Source organism: Phodopus roborovskii, unplaced genomic scaffold, assembly GCF_943737965.1.
Source record: "Phodopus roborovskii unplaced genomic scaffold, PHOROB, whole genome shotgun sequence".
Taxonomy (NCBI): Eukaryota; Metazoa; Chordata; class Mammalia; order Rodentia; family Cricetidae; genus Phodopus; species Phodopus roborovskii.
In genome coordinates this window covers 2,255,999-2,278,266 of record NW_026126613.1, presented here as the reverse complement: position 1 = coordinate 2,278,266, position 22,268 = coordinate 2,255,999, and the positions used below count along the sequence as shown (strand labels likewise).

The following is a 22,268-nucleotide window of genomic DNA, read 5'->3' as shown; positions in this document are numbered from 1 at the left end:
GGGGGGGGAGCTGGACTGTGTAAATGGAGAGTGTGGCATGAAAATGTACTGTACTGTCTGTCTCTTGGTCTTTATCTTTCCTTCAGCCCCCCCCTCTTTTGTTATAAACATTTCCCATTGTTAATATCAAATAAAATACTCAAAACTTTAGATACAGACAAAAAAAAAAGTACTCGTGGAGCAGTTGCGGGAGAACTATGCTTGGCTGTCTGTCGTGGGTCTTCCCAGGGAATCTACACCATTCCCTGTCCCATTGGAGAGAGATATTACTGTAGAGAAGCAATGATAAGAATCTAATCTTACCTGCTCTTTTACAGCACACAACTGTTTTACCCTTCATATTAATCGAGATGAGGACATCCCACCATCAGTACCCCAGCAGGAGCAGCGGGCTCGCCGCCATATGCACCTTCTCCGTGGCCTACATATTATGGTAAGGACCGATTCTGCACCGCTCAATGTGGGCACAGACTGCATTGTGGATATAATCACTAACAGACTCATGCTGTGTGCCTCATTTGGTCCAAGACCTGGCCTTTGTCTTGTTTCACCAGATGCTTATATTTTTAGAAATATATGCCAAACCTCACACAGCAGGAATTTGTTGAACAATCCCATGTAAGCACTGCGCCTTCCAGGGCTACGTTTTTCAACTTGTTTTCAAACTAAATGTTTTTCTTGGACTCTAGTTTTATAGCTTAAAGGCTTTTTCTTTTGCTGGAGATTTTTGTTGTTGTTGTTGTTGTTGTTGTTATTGGTTGGGGGAGTGAGGGTTGCACCAACCAACGTAAGTGAAAATGTACATTTTTGTGGACCTACTTAAAACCTGTTCAAAAATGATCTATTATCGGTAGAATGCATGCAGCTTACTTGTATTTGGATATTGGGGTAAATGAACCATATGAGATCTGCATGTGATCGGCTGGGCACACTGAAGTTCCAAGCATGTAGCACCGAATTTAAGAATTTTTGCTTCAGTGTTTGTCATGGTTCAACACTTTGATGTACTCATTTATTTAAAACCGAGAATTTTTTAATTTCTCTTTATAATTCCAAGTCCTCTTTGATGTACTGGCTCAGAAAGAGGGGATTCTTCCTGTGAGTATCTCTTCCTCTTGAGATTCTTTTGTCCTGGGTTCTAGAATCACCATCCCCTCTTTTCGGCCTGGAGCCCTGGATAACATTCTTCCAAATACCTCACAATGGTGTTTAACCCAGCTCAGACCCTAAGCTCTCTCAGAGGCCCAGTCTCCATGGAGCATTTCTTTCCAGCCAGTCTAGAACTCTTGAAGAGAGTAGTCAGGATAGGACTTCACACACACCATATTAACAATAACAGGATATCCCAGACCTGAGGAGAAAGAACATTGACCACCAGGGAAAAATAACATATGTCTGGATATAAGTGATAGAGTACAGACCTCGGAATAAGCAGGCAGTAGAGTTCACTTCTGCCTTTGGGCAGACCACCAGCTAGTGAGAGGCTATTTGTGAGGACTTGGGAAGTTTGTTTTCTTACTTACTTTATAGTTGGGGGTGTTTGTTTATTTATTTCCTGCCCAGAATCTTAAATACTGACTTTCTCTGATAGAAAAAGTCCAAGAGATTTATCCCGCTGATGATATGTAAACAAATGATGTTGTATCTTAGATATGAACTTGACATTCAAAGACTGTTAGCTGTCAGAGGAATTGAATGTGGAGATACTCAGTGATTCAGGAGTGGTATCTGGGACTGCCTTTGGCCTTCATGGCCAGCTCTCTTCCCCAGCAGCCATCCCACAAGATCATCACCACACTGCAGTGGCTTACATGACGGGCAGGGACGCTCTCTCTGGGAGCTGTGGTGGATTTCTGAGAATGTATTCATGTGCTGTGAAAGGACCCTGTGGAGCCTGGAGGTCTCGCGAACTGTGTTCTTTCTGCTGGCTTTTCTCCCGTTGGGTATACAATCAGCCTGAGTTCCAAAGAAGCACATGGGAAATACCGCACAGGCCTCATTGTAGACCCCCAAGATCCCTCGTTAAAATGAAGCATTACTCATGTTCCCTGTGCCAAGTGAGGCTTGCCAGCCCCGTGTACTCCCTCGGCAAACCAGTACTTGTTTAGACATGTCCTTGCATTAACCAGCAAATTCCCTCAGATTTGTTCAGAGAGAGCTTTCAAAGTAGATCCACCCCCCTTTGGTGTTCTGCCCTAGGCATTTATGTAGCTCTGCCAAGAGCTAAACAATGCCCCTCGAGTCATGTCACATTGTATAAATCCGAGGGTTTAATTATTGTCAAAAACGGTACTAGCTTTTGGTCTCTTCCAGACTGTCCTGGAGCCCAGCATACCAGTGACACACGCAGTGATTCAGGAAATGAAATCTTATGATAGCATACCAGTGTTGTATCCGAACATTCCAGAACCTCACCCTCATGCCAAGATGGGGGAAACCATTCCTCTTATCATGTTCTAATTATAAAACAAATGGGCCTTCTTCACAATGCTGAGTGTGGCAAGTTGACTGTACCTCAGGGCTGCTGGCCAGGCTGTCTGGCTACGCTTGTTGGACTCTGGCTCTCCAGAGTCTTCTTTTCCATCTTGTACTATTCTCCCCCAGTTTTGTTGAGAAAATGGGGAAGCGATACCTTCACTGGCTGGCACCACTATGCATATATTTCTCCCAACCCCACGGGGGTCTTCTCCAAGTTTCGCCTCCCAAGGCCACTCTGGACTCCTCATTAGCATTTCTGCCTGCCCGCTGAGCTTCTCTCTCCTCTGCTCAAGGGTTGGAGACACAAGCATCCTCCTGCCCATTGCTGAGGAGTTCTCAACTCCTTTCTTCGACCCCTCCTAGACGTGTCTCTGTTCCCTTTTGTAAGATGCTGAACTTGCCGGGGGGAGGGGGGAAGGATGGGGGGGGGGTTGGTCTTCAGCAGAACCACAGAGACAGACACCATGCGTGTGTTTATTCAAATACTCTCTTAATTCCTTCAGATAACTCCACAACATAGGCATTTCTTACCCATTTCACAGACAAGGAATGAAAGCTCACAGAGGATTCTTCGCTCACCTAAGACAAACTTAGAGCCTATTGCCAAAACAATACTGCAAGCCAAGGTACATGGTTCGGAGTCCACACCATGAATTATGTCCTCTGCTGGATGCATTTATTATGTGAGTTTTTTCTTCGCTGTGTGCTTTAAAAATATCAAATGCAGCCAAGTCTGGGAATTAAGCCCCTTTTCTGAATTAGGGCCCACTCCTCTGCTTCACCCTTTTGGACCCCAGCTTCTTTGAATTGAAATTATGGAAGAGGGTGGTAATAGGGAGACACAGGAGCTGGGGAACCCCATGCTTTAATGTAGCTCTGAGAACAAGGCCACCATCACAGTAAAATCTTTCTCTGCTTGCCGCAGTCAGTTGTCAAAAGCCCCCATGACAAACAGCAGTAAAAGCTCCTAAATGTTTTCTTCTTGAGGGCTTGGGAATTGGAGTTAGGGCGTTAAGCTATCTCCACCTCTGCAATTCACAATCCTCATTCACACAGCCTTCATTTCAGAAATCCAAAACAACTCCAGGGGACATGAAAATATCATTTTGATTGTCTCTTGTCTCACAGCCCTGATGGTTTTAGACAGATTCCATATTCCAAATCTCATTATCCCGAATGTGTTCATTAAACAACTTCCCAACATAAGAAAAGTAAATAAATAAAGTAAGATCAGAATGCAGCGTGATTTCCCTTTTATGGTACAATTCCACATGGTTCCAGATCTGAATTCTACGTCCCACCAAACTCATCGCAGCCACAGAATCCTGGGCTACGAGTTGTTCTCTTATTGGCACCTGCCTGTATTTTCTCAAGCTCGTGATGAAAACACATTTCTCTTTATATGCATCGTCTTCAAACACACAGAAGATTTTCTTGACAAAAAAAAAAAAAATGTACTCGAAAACATAATATTCTTAGACATGAGAGAAAAATTGAAAGAAAATGGAATTTCAGATCCCATGATGTTTCCTCACCAGTCGAACAAATATGGCCAATATGGAGTTGTTCTTTGACCAGAAGATTGTGTTTTTCCCTGCTCAACCTCAACAGTTCCTTCCATCGTTAGCAGCCTTTCCTGTTGACCTTTATGTATTTCATAGTCTTTGAGGGTTTCTTTCCCCCCTGATTTTCCGATATTGCAGAACTGGGTCCAAGCACAAAGAGTTGGGTTATAAGTGCCTCACATTCTGGAGCGAGATACCTCTTCTGGGGCTTGTGAGGGAGTAGGAGTAGGGATAGCCAAGGACTCTCCTTCCTTCCCCATCACCAAACAGCCCACTCTTCACCATAATGCTCAGCATCTCCCCAGCCTAGCTGGGAAAGGGGGGGGAGTGTCATTGCTAACTGAGTTTGAGTTCTGGGGAGCCTTCCAAAAAGGAAGAACTTCCACACGCTCACTGAAGAAAAAGCATGAGAGAATCCCTGGGAAATGGGGCTGAGGCTGGAATCTGATCTAGGAGCCTTCCTTGTTTGTCACACTGGAGCCAGGAAGGACATGGCGGCAGAGGGGAGGGGCAGCCATGACATGGCCTTCATGAGCCCAGAGGGACATGGCACGTGAGGGGAGGGTAGGCACAGCCAAAAGACAACCATTGTTCTCCTGTTTGTGTACAAGACATGGGTAAGCTTCATGGGAATCTGGCTAACAGAGGAAAGTTTGGCACTGACGTGTCTCAGTGGCCCAGTGACAAGTGAACCCTCAAGGCAAGAAATTTCCCAAGAGCAAGTGAGTGTGTGTGTGTGTGTGTGTGTGTGTGTGTGCGCGCGCGTGCGCGCGCGCGCGCGCACGCGCTGCCACAGTCAGAGGTCAAGGGAACCAGCCATGTCTCCTTGTGGTCCTCAGTGCTCCCAGGAAGGAAAAAGATGGAGGTAGTCAGTCAGGATTTCCATGAGAAATGAAGGGCTGGGAAGATGACTCAGTGGCTAAGAAGGGACACTTGCTTTGTAATTATGAGCACTTGAGTTAGAATTCTGAACACACACATGCAAAGCTATGCATATCCATCCCCACAGGCCTCAAACCTCAGCACTGACAGGTAGCAGCAGGAAGATCCTGACAAGTTGCTAGCTAGCCAACCTATGCAGAATGACGAACCTCCAGTTCAAAGAGCGGCCTGGGCTCAAGGCAGTAAGACGTAGAACCTGATAGAGGAAGGAAAACACCAGACACACTGTCCTAGCCTTCATTGGACATGCAAGGTAGCATACACCCCTCACACCCATGTTCATGCGTGTGCCACACACATGTATACCACACACACACACCAGAGAAAGTGGCATATATTGGCCACCACTGGCGCTCCATGCGGTAGCCATTATTGGTCTCTTTATTCTCCAAGCATGCTGAATCACTGAGGTACCTGCCTGCTTTTTCTCATTGCTCCATTCCTCAGAGGTCAGACTTAGTCTAGACGTGGGTATACAGATGTTGCGGGTGCTCTGCTTGAGGAGAGTTCCTGACCCTTTCTTGGCCTCATTGTTGCCTCCTATGCCATGGGAATAAACGAAGCACCTGTCTCTCTGAGTTCTGAAGACTAAAGAACACATAGGAACCCATAGAGTGTCTTGCGTTCTCTCTCGGCTACAACAACAACAAAATCTGTAAAGTCTGTAAAGTCCCGTTCTCGCCCCCCAAACTTTTTTTAATTTTCATTTTGTGCCGTGTTCTTCTCATGGGTCTTGATCCTCCTTCCTGCTGATTGTGTCTCTGCAGCTTGTTAGGAATGTGGAAAGCATTCTTCTGAAATGTTCCTATGGTTCATGGATTAAGTTATTTCCAGAGCTCAGCTTTCCCCTGAGAGTTGAGAATGTCATTGCTTTCCCATTATTCCAATCTGCTCATTTTCCACAAGCACTTGCATGAGAAAGCATTGTTTTCCTGTGTTCTAATGAGAAGAAGTCTCTGTGGACAGCCGAGGGCCTCGTGGCTGAGAGTGTTTGGTCCGGGTCCCTCAGTGTCCACTGGGCACAGGTCCGGTGAGTTTCCAAGCTCTCCCATTTACCAAAACCCCGTGGTGGACTTCTTTAGAGCCCAGTACCTCATTTATTCTCCCCAACTCAGCCTGTCTCTACTGCGACTGCAATACCTCCATCCCAGACCATCAGGTAGGACACTCTCCCAAGCTGGTACCATATCTACTCACTTAGCCATTACAAAACCACCTCAGGCTCAGGCTGTATCTCATCTCCCTATCCCATCCACAGACTCACATCCTCCACCCCCAGAGTCATCACCCACCTGGTAGTCGTGCCAGAAATACACTGGACATCCTAAAGTCATCTCTCTGGTGTCAACAACAGGGCGCCAGTCGCCTGGCACTGTGCAACCCAGGCATCTTCCAAACGCTCACACTTCTCTCTGCCTCCATGGTTAACACTATGACCTACGTTCCCGAGCCACCCTCGCTCTCCTGTCTGTCCTCAGATCATATCACGTAAGAAAATACTCTGACTGTGTAGATGTCTCTGTGCTTCCGTGGAGCAAGTCCAAATCTCCTTCCACAGTTTAGGCCTCTCTTCATTACCTGGCCCTGCTGGCTCTGGTGTCCTTTGCCCCTTTCCCCGTTGGCTTAGTTATCCAGCCACCATCACCGCTCCAATTGTTGTCAAGCTGAGTAAGTTCCTCCCAGCCTCGAAGCTTTCCCTTTCGCCATCCCTCCACCCAGCTCACTTCTCCCAGACGAGGAGTCCCACTCGTAGCCCTGGAAGTCCTGCTCCTCACCCAGACCCCAGGCCTCGTTCTCAGGGCTCCTTCTCTTGTGTTCCACATTTGCTTCAGCTTCTCCGTGGGGCATCGCTGGCATCTCTTATTAATTCCCATCAGGGGATTTTAAAAGTAGCTAGAGTCGGGGGGTTTTGATTTTGTTTCAATATTTGTTCTCAACGTCCCCTCCCCTCATTGACCAGAGTAAAAATAAATAAATAAATAAATAACCCTGAAGTCTTCAATGGAATAGAGAGCCTCCTTGTCTACAGGTTCTAACGGACAAGGCTAAGACTTGACAACAGTCGGAATGATGCAGAGAATATTCTTATGTTAGATTAATGAGAAATCAGAGTGGTGTGTGAGTTTTAAATGAAAGTATGGAAATGAATACATTACCTGTACATATATTATATCTGTCTTACACTTTGCTCCATAGTAATCACGTAAAGTGTCTACAATGTCCCTGCTACCCACTGCTCTAAGATTGAATCTTGGCTTTATTATCTCTTTTCCCACCTGCCTGATTTGCTTAAATCGCCAACAGAAGCTCATAAACTTCTAGAAGAAACCCCAACGGCCACTCTCTGCCGGAGTGACAGCCCATACGGGAGGTGATCCAGTTTAAACACTGGAAACATTTCAAGTGGAGGAGGAGTTTACTGACATTCTCTCAGCTTCCCTGAGGTGATCTGTCTTGCGCTTCTGAGACCATGAGAGCACCTGAAGTCTCAGAGCATGTCTTCTCATGGGCTGCATGTGAGGGTGTCCATGTGAGCCTTTACAGTGGCTCCAGGCTTGCCCGGGCTCACATGGCATCCACAGACACCAATCACAGGGAGAGAGGTGCTGCTCTTGTAACACTAAGCAGCGTTGGAGATGCAAAATAAAAAACTAGTTGAAAATAAAGTTACCAACTCAGAAGAATGGACAGCTGGACCGTTCTGTCCTGTCAAGACTCAATGGCATGTGTTTAGTTAGAGTTATAAGAATAAAAGGTGGAGAAGGGGTGGTGGTCCCGGGTGAGGGTCCCAGGTCAGTGGGGTCACAAGGTAAGGGACTACGTGGGAGAGCATAGCAAGTTGCAAAGCAGGGTCAAGGCGCCAAAATGTTGTTCTTTCGTTACAGTTATAGGAATAAAGCTGGAGAAAGGGAGAGAGGTGGTAGTCAACCAAAAGCGGGAGAGAGAGTGAGCAAACGAGAAAGCGGAAGAGAAGGGAAGAGAGAGAAAGAGGGAGGTGTGTGCTTGCTTTAAAAGGGAAATCGAGTCCCCTAAGCAGCCCTGTAATGAGTGACATAGCGATGACACGGCCATGCGTGTCCCGCCCATCATCAGGGGCTGGGGTCAGCAGACTGTTGGTTTCCAACAGAATGCAAAGTGGAAATGAATGAAAATAACAAGCAAAACTTGTCCTCAGATCACCATAAAAACTTGAGCTACCTGCAGTTTAAAGAGGCTCTCCCCTAATAATTCTCAGAGGTAGAGAAGCAGCTGTCTTGGACATCATCACCATAATATTTTTATTCTTCCATATTTGGAAATATCAAAATGTGTGGATTCAGAACAAAGTTCATAAACTTTCTCAAACAAGTGTCCCATACACCAGACAGTGTGTAGACGAGGAACGAAAGCAGTTTGCAGACGTGTTTGCTCTGTTCACGACGATGGCGGTCTTCTGCAGGATACATTAAAATAAAAGCGAGGTTCCCTGGCCTAGCTAGCAGTCATGTAAAACTTGCTCACAGAAGTTACTTACACAGGGCTCCACTGAGAACAAACATGAATTAGACTTTGAAAGGTCCAGAGAGAGGAAGATGTCCTTCTGGCAAAAGAGAGGAAGTCATCATTGGACACCCAAGGATGCAAGAACTTTTGACACTTAATGTAATTGCGGTAGTGTAAATTCAACCTCAGTTCTCTCCAATAATGGTGTGCATGCGTGCGTGTGCATGCCTGCATGTGTGTGCATGCGTGTGTACGTGCGTGTGTGTGTGTGTGTGTGTGTGTGTGTGTGTCTATAGATGAATGTGCAAGTGAAAGCCAGAAGCTAACTTTGGGTTTCTTCTTCAAGCAGTCCCCAGCTCAGTTTTTGAGAGAGGGTCTCTTGCTGAAGCTACCGCTCCTGGATCCAGCTGGATTGACTGGCCAGGAAGCTGCAGAATCCACCTGTCTCAGCCTCCTCCCTAGCTATGGAACTGCAGGGACTTCCCCCAGGTCCAGATGTTTTTATGTAAATGCTGGAGAGCAAATTCCCACATCTGCTCAGCAAACATTTTACCAAAGCCATCTCGTCAGATCTTTCTCATTTGATTATTTTTTCTTTTCAGTTGTATCGCAACACCCTTTCTTGAGTGGGTTCTCTAATGGTTGGTAGCTGGCTAGCTGTGGGGGGGGGTATCCCCTTTCTATGCCACCCTTTTTTGATGGTGACTCTCCAGCCTACTCTGCAGACCACATTCTTTCTGCTCCTCCCCATTGCTCTGATTTCTTTGCAATCTTTCACAGCCTCCTCTGCAGTTTCCACTGCTTAGCAAGAAAATTTGTTTTTAAAATTCAGATATTATCACGTTAGTCCTTCTACGGAAAACTTCCCCCAACAGTTCGTTTTTCCTACTTTGAAGTTTTTGAGGGACATTTCCATTTTGTTATCACTTTTATTTTTCTTTGCATGATGACATATCCTTGGGCTATGAAATTTTCACATGAAAATAGAAAAAGCAAATGTGTAAGTCATCCCTAAAATCTGAGAATGACATACAAAAAAATCTTACATAAATTGAAACAACGCATAAATTTGCAGGTACAAATACAAACCGCTTTGCAAGAGCAGTAAGTGACTGAGCCCTATAACATCTGGTTGGAAAAACATTGGATAAGAAATAAATGGAATCCTGTGGTTCAGATTAGCTGATTTCTAAACTCTGTGAGGATGTTGGGGGAAAAAAAAAGGTGACAATTCATTCATAAATTCTTGCCAGCCTCTTGAGAATCCAAGAATTGTTATGAGGACTCTGTTTGGATCTGATCATTCCCTAGAGGGTTGAATAACTCATGAGAAATTGTCACTGAGCCAAAGAGTTGTCATTTCAGATGATGTCCCTTTCAAAAACACACGACCCTTGGTTTCCCTTTGCTGCCCACCACATATATGAAATTTTAACCAAAAGTCCATTAAAAAATTGGAAAATTATTGGGTTGACAAGATGACTCAAGGCATCTGGTGTCAAACTTGCTGACACAGCATTCACACACATGAACATGTGGCAACTCTTGTTATCTCAATAAGAGCTCCAAAAGATCGAGAACAAGAAAGATAAAATTCTAGTGCGGATGGTGAAGGAGCTCTGGATATCCCACCCCTACCTGAGGAACTAATGGGTGCTGAGGGAGAGTCATTATTCTTTGTGAAAAAATGACAGTCATTGATAGGTTGCCTTTGCCCTAATGAGTGGTCACCAACCTTCCAAATGCTGTGACCCTTTAATACAGTTCCTCATGTTGCAATGACCCCCCAACCATATAATTATCTCATTGATACTTAATAACTAATTTTACTACTATTGTGAATGATAATGTTAATAGCTGATTTGCAGAACATCTGATATGTGGCCCTGTGAAAGGGTTATTTGACCTTCAAAGGGATTGTGATCCACAATTGAGAACCACTGCCCTAGTAGGTGAACAGCAGCAAATGAACTTAGTGATTTTTTTTCTTTTGTGATGAAGTTGAGAAAGAGATACAAGATATGTTGAGGGATCTAGAGGGAAGTGGACAAAGGAAGTGTGGAGATGGGTACAACCAAGATATATTGTATGTATGTATGTATAAATTTTTCAGAGATCAATTCATATATAATTAGCTTGATTTAAGCAATGGATATAATTTCATTGGGCTTTTAAAGACATCCTCTGTTCTCCAAGTGTGCATGATCTCACATTTGTGTCTGTACATGAGTACTTGTGCTCCTGTGCACAATGAGTACGTATAATAAAAATCTGAATAAAAAGAATTTTGGAAATAGAAAGTTAAATTGAGTCCAGTGTGAAATCATGCTATTTGCCTTTCAGGTACCTTCATAGAAAACCATATGCTAGCTTGATGAGTTTAACATAGATGTTAACCTAACCCATCCCAGAACAAACTTTAAAGGAAAAAAAACCTCCCTTCTAGAGTATCGCTCCTTCTTTATTTGTATGACAGGAGCAAATGTCCAAGTAGATTTAGCTTTTTCTTTTTCTCATCTTTGAAAATTCCTAGGTTTCAAAAGCCATACGTTGGCTGGGTTAAAGGGCTTCTTGAAGCGTCCATCTAGTATCTACTCGCCTCCAACCTTGATGTGGAGGAATCTGAGGGAGACTTTATTACCTGGAAAATTGCCCTGTCCTCGTTTTCTCTGGCTGTGTAGAGGCACCATGGTCAAGGCATTTAACTGGGGGCTTCCTTACAGTGTCAGAGGATGTGTCTGTGACCATCGTGGTGGGAGTATGGTGCCAGGTATGGTAGCAGTATCTGAGCCATCACATCGGCTCCACAAGCAGTGGTCAGGGAGTTGGGGACAGAAGGGCAAATGTGTGTGTGTGGGGGGGGGGGAGGTGGCTGGACCTGACATGGGCTTTTCAAACCTCAAAGCCTACCTGGAGTCAAACACATTCTCCAACCAGGCAACACTTCTTAATCCTTCCCAAACGTTTCACCAGCTGGGGAGCAAACATTCAAAGACTATGAGGGTCTTTCTTATTCCAACCAATCCACACCCACTATTATTCAGGACACATTTTAAAACTCAGTCTTTCTCTAAATTAAATAATAGTTTCAGCTGAGTTAAATTCATCTCGTCAGATGTACCTTTAGTCTTAAAATTATTTCCTATTCCTGATTAAGATTTCTTTATTGTAGGAATTTTTCTTTGCCACGTCAAGGATTGAACTTCCTTTTTTCGATTTCCATTCAGCTCAGGTCTCCAGCCCAAAAGGTGGTGCAATCCACACACAGGGGTTGGGTTCTGATGATGGAGGACTAGGAATGAAGCCACGGGGGCCTGTAGAGAATTTTTCACTGACAGAATGGATACACGGATGGAATGCCCAGAGGTCCCATACAATCTAGCCCCTGCCTATTAGTGCCACTTCACCTCTTGCCCTAGTCTTATCCACCTGCGTTTTGTCATATCAGCCACAGTTAATTTCTCTCCATCCCTCAGACACACTGGTGTTAGGCTAAGAGAAGCCCAGATTGTTGTCAAAGCATTCTGCCAGTTCTCTGTGAGAGTGAATTTGGAAGAAGTTGGCACGTGAATCTATAGACTAGATAAATATCCACGAGGTGGGCATCACCCGATCCTCACAAAGGTCTCGGAGTTTCCCGGTCTGGAGCCTGTGGACTCAAGCTATGGATTCTCAGATGCTTAATCCGTGAGCCAGTTCCTCCCAGATAAACCTCTGTGGTTCTGGTGAACCGTCTAATACTCACGCCACGCCCTTCCTTCCCATCAGGCCACGCCCTTCCTTCCCATCAGGCCACGCCCTTCCTTCCCATCAGGCCACGCCCTTCCCATCAGGCCACGCTCTTCCTTCCCATCAGGCCACGCTCTTTCTTCCCATCAGGCCACGCCCTTCCTTCCCATCAGGCCACGCTCTTTCTTCCCATCAGGCCACGCTCTTTCTTCCCATCAGGCCACGCTCTTTCTTCCCATCAGGCCACGCCCTTCCTTCCCATCAGGCCACGCTCTTTCTTCCCATCAGGCCACGCTCTTTCTTCCCATCAGGCCACGCTCTTTCTTCCCATCAGGCCACGCCCTTCCTTCCCATCAGGCCACGCTCTTTCTTCCCATCAGGCCACGCTCTTTCTTCCCATCAGGCCACGATCTTTCTTCCCATCAGGCCACGCTCTCTCTTCCCATCATGCCATGCTCTCTCTTCCCATCATGCCACGCTCTTTCTTCCCATCAGGCCACGCTCGTTTGCCCCTTCAGACGTCACATGCTGCCCACATTTTTCTTCTCAGCTGTCACTCTGCTTCCAGTCCCGTCCCCTGACCTACTTAGCTGACACCCTCACCAACACTTCTCCCATGAAAACTCCTGAGTCCCATCTGCCTTGGGTCTGGGCTTCCTCTTCCCAGTCCCCTATTGGAATTGTCCCTTGAGTGTCTTCCATTCTTCCAAACCTGACCTTCTAGCATAGTGGTTCTCAAGCTTCCTGATGCTGTGACCCTTTAGTACAGTGCCTCATGTTGTGGTGACCCGCAACCATAGAATTATTTTGTTGCCATTTCATAACTGCAATGTTGCTGCTGTTGTGAATTATAATGCAAATATCTGATGTATGGCCCCCAAAGCAGTTGCGCCTGACCACAGCTTAGAGCCTTTGTTAAGTGCAGAGATGAGGAGACAACATAAACAATGCTGAGGTTTGATGACAGTCAACCGTACGTCTTGCTACAGTCTGGCTGTGGCTTTCTTTTTGATATGAAATTATCTAAATGTGACAATGACAGTGTGTAAAACATTAGGCATCTGGAGTTTTGTCTGTTCGTCTTATTTGGAGGGAATGGTGTAGCTTCTCCCCATTGTCTATTTTCAACAACTATCAACACATGATGAAACTTGTTTAATCTATAATTAATTCTACCTTGCTGGCTTTGTTTTAGAGAGAAGTCATTTGCATATCACGAATTCTCCTTTAACATACACAATCCGTGTGTGAGGCTGTGGATGTTTCACTACTCTAACCCCCAAACATTTGTTCCATCCCCAGAAGAATTTTTCTCCTTTAGACTGCAATTCCTTATTCTCTATACAGCACCCCCCCCCCATCAACCACTGGCAATGACTAATCTGTTTTCACTCTACATACATTTCACTATTCTGGACATTTCGTACAGATGGAACTCACACAGTATGTATGTTTTTATGACTGGGTTCTTTTATTTGGAATGTTGTAATTTGTATGAGCAACTCCTTCCTTTTTACAGCTGAATAATAGTTCATGTACAGACATACCACATTGTGTGTGTGTGTGTATGTGTGTGTGTGGGAGAGAGAGAGAGCAGTGTTGTAGTGCATACGTGTATTTGGGTGCAGGTGAATAATTTCTTGTGAGTGCACATATATGTGTGTGTGTGTGAGTGTGTGTGTGAGTGTGTGTGTGTGTGAGTATGTGAGTGTGTGTGTGAGTATGTGAGTGTGTGTGTATGTGTGTGAGTGTGTGTGTGACTGTGTGTGACTGTGTGTGTGTGAGTGTGTGTGAGTATGTGAGTGTGTATGTGTGTGAGTGTGTGTGTGAGTATGTGAGTGTGTGTGTATGTGTGTGTGTGTGTGAGTGTGTGTGTGTATGTGTGTGTGTGAGTGTGTGTGTGAGTGTGTGTGTGTGTATGTGTGTGTGTGTGTACCAGAGGACAGCCTAGGGATGCAGGGATGATAGAGTACACCAAGAAATGTCATATGTCAGAGGACAGCATTATGTTATCTGTTCCCTCTGTCAACCTTGACATGTGTTCTAGATATGAAACTCACATCATTAGGCTTAAATGGCAGATTTACCTGCTCCAACGATATACCCCAGCTCCAACGATATACCCCAGCTCGGTGCTGAACTCATGATCCTTCCTCCTTCTACCACTTCAGCACACGGCCTTCAACCTGCACTGCCTCAAAAACAAAAGTGGTCACAAGACAAGGAGCTGGCCAAGTAATCTAGGCTAGGTGGCCATCGAGCCCCAAGGATCTTCCTGTCTCTACCTCCCAGGACCTTCCTGTCTGTACCTCCCAGGACCGGGATCACAAGGACAGACTTCATTTTTTAAGTGTGATTTCTGGGAGGATTGAGTTCTTATGCTTAAGTACTATGCAGGTTGACTATAGTACTTAACTGTCACCCCAGCCCGAAATACCGTATATCGTTTATGCATTCTTCAATTGCTGGATAACTCTCTTGTTAGAATTTTTTAATAGAGGTGGAACTTTGAAAGTATCAAACACACTAGAGAGAGAGAGAGAGAGAGAGAGAGAGAGAGAGAGAGAGAGCATGTGCTGATGGAGAACCAGAGTGGGTGATCTCACACACGGGAAATTCCTGGCTGAACTTAGAGAACACAGTGTAAGAGGAGGCTCCTCTTTGGAGTTCTACATGATAGCTCCGTGGAACTACTTGAAATTCCATGAACTCACCTCTGACACATGTTGTGTTCATCACTCTGCCAGAACTACTTTTTCTGGGCCTTCCCATCCTTCTGAATCTGTCTTGGAGTCTCAGATCAGATATTTCGTACTCTGAGAAGTCTCCGGCACTGTGGCTCCCCTTTCAAGGACTCCCACAACATCCCCAGTGACACAGCTTTGATCTACCTACACACCACGCTATACCCCAACTGGGCTGTAATCTTATGTCCAGAGCCATGGCACTCCCCCCATTAACCACATGGCCTAGGGGAATGCCTGGTGTCTGGAGGAGCTTGCTAAGTCAAAGAAATTAATAGTGGAACAAAGGGATAGTGTATACTGTCGAAAGCCTCATTCCAGGCAGGATCACACCTGTAATCCAAGCACTTAGAGGCTGAAGCAGGAATGTTATGCGTCAATGCCAGAGGAAGATCTTGCATCATAAAGGGGGGGAGGGGGTGATGGGTGAGCAACACCAACTAGATCACTTGAATCCCTGATCGCTGCTAAAGCTAAGATGCAGGGCAGAACAGATGGATGGGTATCTGTCCGACACACGGACAATTGCATTTCCTCAGAGATGGATTCTGTGTCTTTAAAAAATAAGTGAGAACTAGAGTAAGTAATGTTTGTCAAAACATATTTGCCTTTCTGGAAAGTGTTGAGAATGAGTCGGTTAGAAATGATTAAATTATCAGCTCCCTCATTTTCTTCCCTTGTCCACACCGAGTATTCCGCTCTCAGTGATAATTTCCATGCCCACCAGGTAGGAGGAAAGAGGCTGTCACAGAGCTACACACTGACAGAAAGGCACGGGAGTAGCCAGGATTTCCGGTCTAACCCATCACTGGAAATGGCCTCCGAAGGGCTAGGATGATGGCTCCCAGGGTGCCGTGCTTGCCATGCACGGGGAAGTTTGAATCCCCAGGAGCCACAGAAGGACAGATGTGAAAGTGCATGCATCTGTGATTTCAGCAATCCCATGGGGTGCTGGGAGGTGGAAATGGGAGGATCCCCAAAAGCTTGCAGGCCAGCTAGTTTGGCATACTCGGCAGCAAATAAGACACCCTGTCTCAAAAGGTGGAAGATGAGCACAGACTCCCAGTGTGTCCATACTCACATTGTAGTATACACACACTCACACACTCACGTGCCCACACACATACACATGCACACTTGTGCATGCGCACACATATGCACATGTACACACATGTACACGTGCACACAGGTACACACATACATATGCACACATGTGTACGCACACATGTGCACACATACATGCACGCATACACATACTCATGCACACACACACACTCGCACGCACACACACACTCGCACGCACACAGGCACACACACATGCACACACACTCGCGTGTGCACACACACAATAATAAAAGAAACAGTATCCTAACAGTATCCTAACAGACATCAGAGGCCATGAAAGTGCTTCTCACTATTTGCTAACAGTTTGCCTGCCCCATCACCTACAAAAACGGGCTGACTAAGTTAATATTTTGACTATGCACACTTACTTCTTAAAGGTACCAAATTATAGAAAATGCAAGGTCTTTAATCATATGTTGAGTCAGTAGAGATGTTGCCTAGACTTGAAATAGCCATACAGAGAAAATAAAATTCGATTTATAGCACTTTCCACTAAGACGTTGAGTGGAAGTTCCCCTTGAAGGGGTCACACTATAAGAGTAAACTTGATCTGTTGAGTAAACATAGGCTTTCAATAGTTTATTCCTCAGTATGTGATTCTTAAAGCAATGATGTAGTTTGTTTTCATGAGACAAATAGCAGGCAATGGTCTTGAATTGGCTGTCGCGCTTTGCGGTCCAAAGCATGTCTTAAGGCATGTTCCCCTGGGCTTATCTAACAATGAGCTGAGACAAAAATAATGTTCATTCAGATGGCTACATTCAAGGTATTCATTACTGTTAATCATCGGGGCTCTTGTGAGAAAGCTGCATGGCCAACATTGACCGTCCCTGTATTGTATGAAGTTTGCTAGCATCTGAGTAATGGGGAGCTCACCACAAAGGCCACTGGGTAGGTTTCCATGGTAGCAGCCTTCTTTTGTCATCACATTTCTAACAGATCAAATCTGAACACTCACCGTGCTACCGCTTAATGAAAAGAAAATGGAATATTGGGAACGCCAGTAGTCAGGGCCGGTCTCCAAGTGCTACTCCAATGTGAAGCAGGTTGTCTATTCAGGTTTTCTGTCTCAGGTAATCCGCTAAGGAGAAATGGTGTCCCTTTGATCTTCTTGCATGGTTATGGTCTCCAGTCATTTCTTACTGCTGCTATAGAGATAAGTAGAACTAAATGGGAAGTAAAACCATCTCATCAAAGCTGCCTGTTACAATAGATAGGCTTGCAATTCTAAGACAGGAAGAACTCAGTGTAATTATGGAAGAACATCAGAGAATAATGAAAACATTTGGCTGTTGTTGAGTTCAAGTATGTGTTCATTTTTTCCAGAGTTCCAATAACTGGGTTTTCTCACGGTCCTGCTTCCCTAAATAAATGCATTGTGGTATCATCTCCTTGTTGTTGTGAGTTGATGGTTTTACCTGTTAGCCACATATGCAGGGTGGACTGTGAAGGCTTCTTGTTCTTCACAAAATGAACAGTGATGTTAAACAGTACTCAGTCATCTGGCCAAAGGGGTCACCATCAACCTGCTACTCACTCATATAAAGCATCCTACCTTCCTCTTACTTAGATGAGTGGAGAAACAATTCTTGATCAGATTTCATTTCATTTTCCTCTCTGCCCCTCATAGGCTGAGAGATCTGTAGACACTTGTGAACCGGTACATCCATAGTACTTCTGTTCCTGCCACTTTAAATCATGAAATCCACACAGGTCATGGCATGGGTTTACATACCATTTTAATCTTCAATATAAATGGCTTACGTGGGTGCCACATTCGTGAAGGTGATTAAAGCTTCTATCATGTAGAAACTATATCTTTTTTTTAATATTTTAAGCAGGAAAACTTCAGGGGAATGGAGTATAGAAATTAATAGATGTTTAGCATGTGCAGGGTTACTGAAGACCCGGGATTGAGGTATTAAAATAAATCAGAAGCTTGAAGTTTTCTGGATGTTTCCATGCACCTTTGGGGCAGATGGTATGGGAATGTGGACGTTCCCAGTGCACAGAGAAAATGAAGGTCAACAGAACTAGAAATTCAGGGTACCTGTTCACTACCAGACAGTAGCCAGCTGGCCAACCAATGAGAACACAAGCATATGAAATCATGAGACAGTAGGCGCAGAAGCAGAGCTTCTAAAACCACGCCTGAGGAGAAGCCAGGCTCATAGATGCTGCCACCACCCTCGGAAACCTAACAGTGAGACTGGCCAGTCTTTTAGAAGAAAGAACCCTTGCATTTTCTGAGGTGTATGAACCACCACTGTTTTCACTTAATGGTTTACCAATACTTGTTTCTTCTAATGGATAGAAAATTGGAATTGTCCTTAGTAGAGTGCAGACATGAGGAGAAGGAGTCTCCTCACTCTGAACCATTGCCTTGTGCTCTTAACATATGATAAGGTAATCTACAGAGTCCACCTGATCAGGTACTTGGAGGACTCAGTCGGGCCCTCTGCAGCTGCAGATCTCAGTCCCTTTTGTCACCAAATTAGCCATTTTGAAGAAGAAACCCCTGCTAGACAACTGCTTTGGCCACAGAACACCAACAGCAGAACCCCCCCCCCCGAATCATAAAGCCTCAAGGTGGGTTCTATGGCCCCAGTAGAAAGTTCTAGTAACTACAGATTCTACTAACTGAGCTACCTAAAATTCCAAGTTGAGTTGAAAGGACAGGCAAAGGGTTTGTTTGTTTGTTTTTTTGCCTATAGGAGCTAGCCAGTAAAGGTTGGAAATAATGACTGCATCTTCAAATATGCAGACACCAAAGGGAGAATGCGAGGATCAGAAAGAGTTAAGGAAATGTCATACAACTCAAAACAGAAGGAGGAGGAGGAAGAGAAGGAGAGCTGATAAAGGATAGGCAAACAAGTCTGAAGAACTCGAAATAATTTACAGAAGAAGTAACTTAAAAGCAGAGCAAACAAACTAAATGTTAATAAGAAAGAAAATTAGAAAGCCAAAACTAAATAAAGATTTTTTTTAGATGGTAGAGCTAAAGAGTATAATGACTGAAATGAAGGTTTTTACCAAAACTTCAGAAGTAGACAATAAAGTAGGCTAGGTCGCAAACACACGGGGTCACTTAATTGTTTCTCCGGATCAGAGAAAGAAGAGGTAGAATGAAAGAGAGAAGACCTGTCCAGGACAGATGGGATTCCAGGAACTGAATTAATATATGCAATATGGGAGTTCCGTAGTGAGAGAGAGAGATTATTTAAAGAAATAGAGGCTTAAAGTTCCCCCAAAGTGGGGAGAGAAATGGATGCTCAAATATTTGAACCTCATAAAGATTATGATCAGGATGAACTTAAAGAGGTCTAAGCCAAGAATCCTTTGCAGTAAATTACAAAATGCCAAAGTCAAACAGAAAAGTGTGCCAGCAAAAAAGTCAAATCATTGCACACAAGCTATTTCTTTATAAAAACTAACAGATTTCTGAACAAAATGATCTGTCTAAACTACTATAAAGAAAGAAAACTTAGTAACTTAGTGTATCTAGGTAAACTGTATTTCACAAATGAAGAAAAAAGTCTCCTATAGAGAAAGCAAAGAAACACTGAGAAGTTCACGAGCAGGAGTCCAGGGTTAACAAAAACAATGAAAGTAGGCATCAAATTGGAACAAAGAATGGGCAGGGGGCATGAAGCACATGAAGGGCCAGATATATATCATTGCAATGTGATTCAAAATGCAAGTGCATTGAGAAAATAACACAAGGGCCCCTGATTAGATTCCCATGCAGAACACAAGTCTCCGGTGTCAGCAACATACATGTTGATAGTAGAAGTGCACACATTTATATGTGATTAAAGGTAAATTACCATCGACTCCAAACTGGGTTATAAGAATTGAGAAGCAAGATTTTTCATCAGCGTAAAAGGAAGGGGCTTCTAACAGAAACATAATTACAGAGGTAAGAATAAAAGCCTACCACTATAAAAAAAAAAAAAAAAAAAAAAAAAAAGAAAGAAAAGAAAAAGAAAAAAGGAAGAATGGAAGGAAGGAAGGGAGGGAGGGAGGAAGGGAAGAAGGAAGGAAGGAAGAAGGAAGGAAGGAAGGAAGGAAGGAAGGAAGGAAGGAAAGAAGGAAGGAAGGAATCCTCAAACCACCGTGAGAAGCAACAAAAGATATATGAGAAAAGGCAACTTACAAATAACAAAAAAGATCAACAAAACAGTAAGAGTATTTTACCCATCACTAACTATATTAAAGATGAATGGATTAAATTCATCAATCAAAAGATATATAGTGAGTGTAAAGGGATTTAAGGAGAAGCAGTATACAATTTATGGATGCAGCTTACGTTGCTTACAAGGAATTCACCTAGATTTAGGGACATGGGGAAAATGAAGGGGTACAAACAGACATGACATGCAAGTGATAGTTAAAAAAAAAAAAAAAAGAGTTAGCTGGGTGTGGAAATATGTACCGATAATCTCAACAATGTGAGACCAAGGCAGCGAGATTATGAATTTGAAGCCAGTATTAGCTAAGACTTTATCTCAAAAATAAGAATAAAAAAAAGAAGAGAATTAAAGAAAGGAGGAGACAAATAGAAAAGAGGAAAATAGAAGGAAACAATACACACACATACATACACATGTGCACACTCACACACACATGTAAATGTATATATCAAATTAAATAGACTTAGACTTTAAGTCAAATCTGCTTATAAGAGCCAGAGAATGCCATCATATTATAAGAGGATCAACTTAATTGGAAGAATTAGCATATTGTAAATAACATGTGCCTAATATTTAAGTATCTAAATAGTTACACAACTGCATAACTTAAAGGGAGAGATGGATAGCAATACAATCATTGTAGGATACATCAACACTTCAGTGTCAATAGACAGATGTGGAGATAGAAAATGAATGATGTGTTATAGACTCCAGCAGCACTGGAGGCCTGTGGACCTCACAGAATGTTCCATCCCATACTAATAGAGCACGTTTTCTTGTCTTTAAGCAGTTGTATTTCTTTTTATTTCTTTTTCAAAAAATTAAACATATTTATCCCCCAACCTCCTCCCATTACAACCATTCTGTCTCTCTCCACCTATATTAGTTAGTTGTGATTTATTAAAGCTTGCCTGAAGATTCAGAAAGCAAAGTGAGCCACAAGCCATAGAAGCCATGCACACATCTTTAATCCCAGCAGCCAGGAGCTAGGAGGTGGTGGTACACACCTTTAATCCTAGGACTCAGGATTAAGAGAGGTACATGGATCTCTGGGAGTCCAATGCCAGCTAGATCTGCACAAGATTGAACCAGTCTTAAAGAGAAATATCTCACACAAAGATGATCTCAGCACCTGGGATCACACACCTTTAATCCCAGCACTAGGGAGGTATATGAGACAGGAACAAGGTCTAAGTATCAGGCATTCATTCTCCAGCCACACTGAGAATAGGAATGCCCCAGCCCTGTTAAAGGTAAGAACTCTCTGGTAGTTTGGCTGCTTTGCTTCCCTGATCTCCAGGTTGAACCCTAATATCTGCCTCTGAGTCTTTTATTAAGTCATGTTACAAGGTAGCGTTTCCATTGCTGTGATAAAACACCATGATCAAAAGTGATCAAAGGGTTTATCGTCTATGTCCGGGACAGGACATAGCAGAGGCCACAGAAGAATGCTGCTTACTGGCTTGCGCTACCTGTCTTGCTCAATCTGCTTTCTTTTTTATCTGTCTGTCTGTCTGTCTGTTTATTCCGTGTCTTTTCCATCATGTATCTTGGTCCCATTCATTTCCCTGTCCCTTGGCATCCTCCACTGCACACAGCCCAAATAAAACAAAATTTAAGAGAAAAAGAGAAGATAATATAAGGGAACAAGTTAAAACTCTCATTATGGAAGCTACAGTGTAACACGGTGGCTGAAAATCCCTTCGACCTTATATCTTTACTTGCAAGTCATAACCTTAGGTCTGGGCCTGGGGGCTGTCAGGTTGGTCTGCCAGATGTGAAAGGGCTTAATCTTCGGGGCTGGTCCACCCACACCTGCAGTAACAGAGCTGGCTCTCACACTCTCATGACCACAGGGCCAGCTCTGCCCATGCTGCCAGAGACAGATGGGTAATAGGACAGCTCTCCGATGCTCTCAAGTTTGGGCAGGGTTGGCTCACCCACACCTTCCCTAACAGGGTTGGCTCTCTTGTGCTACCCTGGCGAGGTGCATCCATCCACTGTCTCAT

At 44.1% G+C, this 22,268-nt stretch overlaps 1 protein-coding gene across 2 annotated transcripts in view; it reads left to right on the top strand.

Moving 5' to 3' along the window:
- Nucleotides 1-22,268, top strand: part of Aig1 (androgen induced 1) — a 208,747-nt gene that overhangs the window by 169,172 nt on the left and 17,307 nt on the right. Inside the window, exon 4 of one of the 2 annotated variants that reach the window (XM_051206172.1) lies at nucleotides 318-433. The exons of the other annotated variant lie outside the window; for it this stretch is intronic. Within the exon in view, the coding sequence (XP_051062129.1) occupies nucleotides 318-433 (116 nt within the window). The remainder of the gene's footprint in view (nucleotides 1-317; nucleotides 434-22,268) is intronic. 2 annotated transcript variants of the gene reach the window in all.